Here is an 8916-nt window from a genome sequence, read left to right on the forward strand (position 1 = left end):
AAAATATAAAAAAATAAATTATAATTTACTATGTTACAAGTAATGATACTTTATATACAACATATACATTGAAATAATACAACATATAGATACATCATTTTAAAATTGTTTCCATTCATTCTACAGTAAAACAAAATTACACTTTATAAATGATAAAAAGAATTCATTCGATTTCCTGACACAATTCGAGAAAATTATAATAAATTAATCTAAACCTAATTAATATTTAAATATTAACAATTAATATCAAAATTATGAATACTGACAAACCTTTTTACAGGTGGTATACAAAATATACTTTTAAACAATAATATTTGTTACCATCAATAAATTAGTAAGCAATGTTTTGTTTATCATACTATATACTTAATGATTTTAAATTTTGATGTAGAACTCATAGCACATTGCTTAATTTAAAATAATATATTTTAACATTACAAGGTAAGACATACGCATATTAAGACAATTATTATTTTTATTTCTTTTAATATACTATTGTTAAAAACAAATGTACTTGAATATTAAACATGTTTTTCTTAGTTTAACGACATGTTTACCCTGATCTGTTTAAATATATTTACATATATAACAAATATTGAAAAAAATGTCATGAATTATCATTAAGTGATCAACTTATTTAACTATCTAGTTTCATCAGAATCCTGATCTTTGTCATCTTGATAAAATTCATTTGGTGCATCAACTCTTCGATCAAGTTCAACTTGTGATTGTCTTACATCTGGATCAACTTCATCTAAAGCAATAGCATTAAATTCCTCTGTAGGAAGCGCATCACCAGGTACATTTTGAATTTGTACACTTGGCGAATGCTGTACCATTTTAAGGTTATCATAGGTATGTTTAACAATAAGTTCTAAGTATTGTTTACTGTTGGCATTTTCTTGTCGTGTAACAACTTCAGGATGTAATAAAAAATCTGGAGCGAAATAGTCACGATATTCATGTTCAGGAATTGTATTACTAATTTCTTCATCAATCAAAAGAGATGTTTCATAAGTCCAACACCGAGCAACATTTCTTAAAGTATACCTAAATTCAATAAAATACATTTTATTAAGATTATTATAGACATTATCTATAATATACATAATTTAAAAGATCATTATAATTTTAACATAACCATTCCTTGATGTTAAGAATAAAATAGTGAGGGGAGGTCAGTCATGCTACGCTAATTCCTAAGAATGATAAACTAATGTTGTATTTTTGTAATGGTGACAAACATATATAAATAAATTTAATGTTGGTGTGCATATTTAATTATTTTATAAATAAAAAAAAGACTATCTTGTAGTTAAAATTATTGGGCATTGGGTGTGACTGAAAATATTCTTTACTGTCATACACTAATAGTCAAAAAAATGTATTAAAACATTTATCTAATATCAACATTTTCATATCACTATATCAGAAATAAATAGTAAAATTGAATTTCTAAAAAATATATTTAAATATTTAAACTTTTAATCATAAAATTAAATAATACATTTATATTGTATCAGTAATCATAAACAAAAAAAAATTATAAAAGCTTTATAATAACATAACAGATATACAATTCCTACTATCAATAAGAAATTTCAAAATAGTTCTAGTAGTTGCATTCTAATAAGATAACGAGGAAAAGATTAAAACTATTATAATGCATTGTTACCTACAACTGTAATAGTTCTTGTTAACAAAACTTTTCACCAGCAATTTTATTACTTTAATTTATTTATATTATCATAATATTTTACATAAACAATACAATACCAACAAAAAATTTAAAAAAAAAAAGCCATATTTAATAAATCTCTATGACACCCTTATTTTACTACACACGAACCACCTCTGATGGAGTTTTTAAATACAAATGTGTATCCCTTTGGTTGGATAGTTTATATAATTTATACGTTCTTAAATGATACAACAATTTGTATTCTTTCAGTACCAGTAGCTTCTCTCAAAAACTATTATATTTTAAGTATAATATTTTTATCTTATTATCTTATTAAGAGACTAAGATTAATTAATATTTTAAACATATTTTTCTTTATTATTGTTTTAAAATAGATACTTACCCTCCACCACCAACTGTTAAAAGAGGTACATTCAAATCTTTGATAAATTTAACACATTCTCCGTGTCCTTTGGTACTTAGATTAAAACAACCTAAGCGATCACCATTTAATGAATCTGCACCACATTGAAGAACAATTGCTGTAGGTTGATAAAGATCCATCACATGTTGAATTACAGGTTTAAATACCTAAAATAATAAAGGTTATTCAATAAAAAATATAATTCATGTACATATATCCTATATATATACATAAAATTTTTATTTTTTCAAAGATATCATAAAAATAATTTTAAAGAGAAAATCTAGAAATTCAAGTAATATCCTGAAACCTTTAACAAACTTATATTTTTACTGCAATTAAAAAGTTTTGAATTACAAATATCCATGTCCTTTAAAACCAAATAGTTTGACATAGAATATGTATAATTTTAAAATGTATGCCTCATCATTTTATAATATCATGAAAATTAACTGAGACCCAAATATTTCTTTTAAGACTTCTAATGTTTTAATATATGCATCCAATTATTTTATGAGTACATAATATGTTATAATTTTGTTTTTTCCTCACATTATCAATTTAAATCATATCACTGAAAATATACAGCTAATAACTAAGCAATCAAAACTTGAAACACCAATAACAATAATAGTACAGGTATATCTAATTCTAATTGCAACTTTTTGTTTACCCTAAGGAAAAAACAACTATTGGTAAAAAAGGGGTATCATAATATCAACTAAACATTTTTACAAATAATTATTGTTATCTTCTTTTTATAATTTTAATATAAATATAGAAATAAATTTTCTGAAGACTACATAAGAATCATCTTCTAAGACAGTGAAAAAATTATATAAAAAAACTCAACAATATGATAATAGTTAACATTTGTAAAGTGTTTAATTTAGCATGTAAAATAATAGATATCATAATAAAATTATCCAATTACGCTAGGCCTATAATGTGCTATAATGTACATTATGTACAATTAATTATTAATATACTTAATGTTCTATAGAAAAAATCATAACTACAATAAATGCCTTAACTATATTTTGATAATTATAATTATTTTTAAATGAATATTGAACAGAATTAAGTACTGATTTATAAGAGTTATTTTAAAAACTTGTAATCAAATAGTTTTATAAATTTATTAATTATTTTTTAATCTTTTTACATACTTGTGAATAGCTAAAATCATCAATTCCTTCTTTTAAAGGGACATTTACAGAATAATATCTTCCAACATCTGCTCCAATCTCATACATATCTCCAGTGCCAGGAAAAAACCAGTTACCATACTTATGAAAGGATACCGTCATTACACGATCTGTTAAATAAAATGCTTCTTGGACACCATCACCATGATGTACGTCAATGTCGATATACAAAACTCTTGGATGATATTTTAACAGTTCCAAAATAGCAATTACAATATCATTTACATAACAAAAACCAGATGCTTCAAACTTTTTAGCATGATGAAGACCACCCGACCAGTTGATAGCAATATCACAACAGTTTTTGTTTAGTTTCATCGCTCCATCAAGTGAAGCACCCGTATACATGGAACAAAAATCATATAGACCTTCGAATACAGGACAGTCTTCACCCACATTAAAATGATTCAAGTATTTGCTGTATGTGGTCAGGTTCTGTGGCGTTACCCTTTGGAGGAACTCAATGTACTCATCATGATGGAACCGACACATATCGTGAGCACTAGCACGATACGGCCTATATATTTTCATTTTATTGTAAAGACCATAGTTCAATACCAAACTGTGTATGACCGACAAACGATGTGGCTTCATGGGATGCGCTGGTCCATAGTGAAAATTGCCTACGTCGGGGTTGTAAAAGTAAAATACACGCTTATTAGACATTTCGTGGCAGTATTAGAACATTCCGAAATTCGTAGATAACAAAGCGATTGACTTCAAAACGGTCATATTCGATCGCATTTCACTTGAATTTAAATTAAAGTAAAAAAAAATTATATTTAATCAAATAACACAAATTATTTTGTTTTAGTAAACACTTAAAAATCTAGCGGCAACAACAAATATATTTCACTGCAGTGTGCGGTCCCGCACTGACGAATTGTAGGTTCAGAAGTTAGTAACAAGTATCTGATATGGACAGATACTGTTTGCAATTGGTTCGTAAAATGTTAGTACCTCATCAAGCGTCCCAAATAGTTGGTGGATTACTTTTCAGTGTTCATTACCGCCAACTGGCGTCTAACAATTTAATATTAAATAGTAATCTAAAATGATGATATAATAAATTTTATTATATTATCATTTATTTAAGATACCGCTTATTCGTCATCACTAGAGCTAGAATTTTGATGACTTTAGCATTTTTTTTTCTTAAAGTGCTATACCTACAATTCTAACCAAAAATCAATTTGTTTCATTATATAGCAATTTAGAATGTGTAATTTTTATTTTGCAATTTTTTTTGCATTTTTGTATTAAATTCATTTTATTGCATTTTAAGGTCATTTTTTACAAATATTACGCAAATTTTGTATATTTAAACTCATTTTTAATTGTTTTAAGCTTATTTTTATAATTAATCCCAACTACCTATTCCAGTCCATATTGAAAAAATAATATAATTAATAATTATTGTCAACTCAAATTTTAAATATATTTTTTAATTCACTTTTTAAAACAAATTTTTACCTATTTTGTATGATATAAAAACGAATAAATAATAACTAATCAATAATAATAATTTTAAAATTACACTTTTTTCGCTCAACTGATGAATACATTTTTTGGTTATTTTTTAAGTTTAGATATTTATTAGAGTTTTTACGTCATTTTTGTATTTTTGTGTGTTTTTAGGTCATTAAAATCCTAGTTCTAGCCATCACAGTAAGGCTAAGGAACTAATAGGAGTCATATGTTTTTTAATAATCATTCAAATCATGGCTAAGTAATATAGAAATTTGTTTCTTGGTACTAGAAGTTTAAAGCAATCATTTTTATTTTGTATATTCTGTTCTCTTTTCATTTTGAGTATATTATTTTGTTATGTTTGTATTTTAAGTACATATTTCACATTAAAAAAAAAATTTTAAAACAATATGTGATGCAAAGAATAATATTGTATACGTATTATACAATATTTAACATTATTTTTTTAGAAATTGAAAAAAATTGATTAAAATAATTATATAATCTATCTACCGTGTGTTTTCCCGATTATTTGTACAGTATGAAAAACAGTAGTCAATAAGGAATACGCTGAATAGGGTCAGTTGGTGTCAATTCGTCTGTTAACATATATATTTTCGTCTAGCGTTAATATAGTCAGGTAGTATAATAATCTAGACTATGTATAGTTTTTTTGTAAAAATTAAATTAAAAATTCCTTATTTAATAATAAATAAATTTATAATTATTGTTTTTAAATAAATATATATATATATATATATATATTTATTTATTTATTTATAAAAAGCGTATTTTAGCATTTTTGTATATTTATAGAGCATATATAATAATTTTTAAAGATATTAATGCATGTATATTTTAAGATTTTTTAAAGCATGAAATTTCTAATTCTAGTTATCAGCTTCTAGACATTGCCGTTTCAAATTTTCAATCATCCTTGGGTTAGTAGAAGTTTTATTAGAACAGGCTCTTACGTTAGTACATCAATTAGGTAATTAATAATAGTAATATTATTAACTTAAATTAAATAGGTATCTACTTATAAAATTTTAATTTGTAAAATAATAGAAAATAATTATAAAAAAGTATTTGTAATAAATAATATTGTTAATTATTACAAAATTATAATTTATTAAGTAAAAAGTTCGTAACTAATTTTCCAAAAGTTGAATTTTAGTACATAAATAGTTTATGCCACACTAATAAATGTATTAAAAGTCTTGACACTCCTTATGTGTATAGCTTCCATTCCTCTTAAAAGAGGTGCACAATTCTTTCACTGGTTTCGCTTAAAACTCATCAGCTGTTTAAGTTATCATAATAATACATTATTTCATGTATTATAAATGTGTACAGTTATATATAATGTAAATGACTGAATTACCTACCTATGAAACAAATTTTCACAAATTATAAAATTAATACACATCTAAATTGTTTTTTGTTATTTATACATATTTGATATTATTAAATTAAATTTTCAATAGTTTTTTTCAGCGATGAACTATAGATTCTGTATCAAAAATAATTTATATAATTAATATTATGATTTTTTTTTTTGAGGATCTAAAATCCAACATCACCATTTAATAACATATGTATAATCATGCCTATATATTTAATGTGTATAAATAACAGAAAAAAATATATATATATTATGTATACATTTTTAATTTTTCGTATTTATTTTATAATTAATTATTACTGATTTATTTCATAATTTAATCATATATTATGGTTCTTTTATAGACTTTAATTTTGATTATAACTTTAACTGTTGACGAGTTAAAAACAAAATCGGTGAAAAGATCACGCGCTCATTTTAAAAGGAGTAGAAATCTACGTACAAAGAAATAGGTATCAATGTACCTACTATATAGTTTATTTATTAGTAGAGCTCCTTATTTTACGTGTACACGCTTTAACATATTCACGTGAAATTAATATTCGTTTTTTTAATACTCCGGTTTTGAAAAATCCACGTATAACGTACATTAACGTATTTTCATTAAATTCATAATACTGTTAAACATTTAAATTTAACACTCTAAATTAATTTAAATGATAAAAAGTTTACATAAAATTTAATTTATCTAAGTATTTGCTGCTTTTATAACGGCGAATTTCAAATAAACTAAAAATAGAAACAATATAGCTTAGTTAATTAAATTAAATATGTAAATAATGAAATAATGAATAAAAAATTCTTTATTGTTACAAAATAATTACGAGTAGATTTATCACAGGATTAAAGGATAATTATAATAGTATCGCAATAGATATAAATTCTTAAATTAATTAATTATTGATATTCCAAAAAAAAAATATTTTTTTAATAATGGCGTAAATTGAATAAATACACAAAACAAATTATTTATGAATGAATAAGTATAAAACTAATACAATAATATTACTCATCTGCGGTTAAATGGGCGAATGGTATTATGATCAAACGTTTATAAATAATAATAAATCAGTGATAGCTACTCGTCTTATTTTATATAAAAAGATATACCTAATATAATAATATATAAGAGTAAAAAATAATCAGTTAATCAGTCTATCTACTCGAAACTGTCAGTATGTTAAGCCATGACCCATTTATATTTAAATAAATATCCATGAATACGTGAAAATACTAAAATACGTAAACACGTATATTAAATTCACGTTTATTAAGTATACGTAAATACAAACTTTTCATTCACGTGTTCGCGGACTCCGTATAAATCACGTTTTCAATCGAGACATCTATTTATTAATAAAGTATATAAACTTCTAATGCACCAAAATTCAGCTTTTGAAGAATTAATTCAGAATTTTATAATTTTTTTGTCAAATTTGACTTGACTTCATAGTTACTGGACAAAAGGGCAAATTTTAATTACTATTTAAATTATATTAAATAATATTTTATAAATTCAAATAAATCTTTTAAAATAATTCTATTTAGTATAAATTATTTAAAAAACACTACATAATACTTTTTTACTTAGTATTAGACGTATTAGTGCAATAAATAAACAAATTATAATAAAAGCATAATAATATTATGTGCTATTAAATAATAATTTACGTCTATAAATCGATAAATTTCATTTTGTTATTGATAACCACTTTTATAGATATCTTACTATATTTTTAAAATTATTTATTTAAATTGGTCCACTCTTCCCTACACTTATACCAAAAACTAGCTTTTAGAATGATTTATTTTAATGTTACGGGCAAAGTAAACTATTGAGCTACCCGTATGTCTTACATTGCCCGGTGTTTTTGGGTATATATATTAAAAATATTATTTTTACCTTGCAGAGTTGTACTTTAATCGGTGACCGGTCCAAGTTACTTTTCCCATACTAAATTGGGCATTGTAACTTAAGCTATAAACAAAACTTTTCTTTTGAATACATTTTTTTTTTTAAATGTGTTAAACAATTAAGAAAGAGTAGATATAGTGAAGATATACTATGTTACAGTCAATTTAGTACGTATTATATTTTTAGAGTTTTATAGGTACGTACTTTTATAATTTTATTTTATAAAGTAATTAGTATGAGAGTATAGAAGCAATTTTTGGATGTAGTACAAAAATTGGATTAAACGATGATTTTGCATCAAGATTGTACATCCAAGATCAATAATTATTAATAAATAAAAAAATGAAGAAGATTTAGAAGCGGTTATAACATCTATGAATACTGGAAATCATTGAGAAATCGATGAAACATTGATCGAAGAAAAAATAGATAATATAATAAATAAAATAACTTCTGTGAGAACAGAGTCATCTGTAAATTTAATAATTCAAGGGAATTGATTTACATTGTCCAACTTAGACTAGGCAATTCTATACAGCCCGGGTAAAGTATAATTTTGCCTACATTGCCCATCATAATCGGGCATTATCATAATTCCCGGGCAATGTAAACATTACCCGATAGTCTACTTTGCTTGTAATATATATATATATACATATACATATATCAATATGTTATCTAAATTATGATTATTCAGTGTATTATAAATTATGTTTACATACTATAATATCATATATTAATTATTAAATATGATTTACGTTTTTCACAACGCCGAGCGGTTAGCCTTGATATGTTCTGTCTACTAATGTATTA

General features: G+C 24.0%; 1 protein-coding gene across 1 annotated transcript; it reads right to left on the reverse strand.

The window, feature by feature from the left end:
• Positions 1 to 457: 457 nt before the first annotated feature.
• Positions 458 to 4156, reverse strand: LOC112598082 (histone deacetylase 3). Its single transcript, XM_025344418.1, has 3 exons — positions 3275 to 4156; positions 2085 to 2272; positions 458 to 1050 (listed from the first exon to the last, which is right to left on the reverse strand). The coding sequence occupies exons 1-3, from the start codon at positions 3977 to 3979 to the stop codon at positions 642 to 644; spliced, it is 1302 nt and encodes a 433-aa protein (XP_025200203.1). The 5' UTR covers positions 3980 to 4156; the 3' UTR covers positions 458 to 641.
• Positions 4157 to 8916: the final 4760 nt, after the last annotated feature.

This window comes from Melanaphis sacchari, unplaced genomic scaffold (genome assembly GCF_002803265.2).
Source record: "Melanaphis sacchari strain LSU unplaced genomic scaffold, SCAv2.0 Contig452_pilon_pilon, whole genome shotgun sequence".
Classification (NCBI taxonomy): Eukaryota; Metazoa; Arthropoda; class Insecta; order Hemiptera; family Aphididae; genus Melanaphis; species Melanaphis sacchari.

Bases quoted from the DNA above. Each gene is read 5' to 3' on its own strand.
- LOC112598082 (XM_025344418.1), bottom strand. From the start codon at position 3,979: ATGTCTAATAAGCGTGTATTTTACTTTTACAACCCCGACGTAGGCAAT. The intron at 2,273-3,274 runs GTATGTAAAAAG...TTATTATTTTAG, and splicing joins ATGATTTTAGCTATTCACAA to GTATTTAAACCTGTAATTCA. The intron at 1,051-2,084 runs GTAAGTATCTAT...TATTGAATTTAG, and splicing joins TTAACAGTTGGTGGTGGAGG to GTATACTTTAAGAAATGTTG.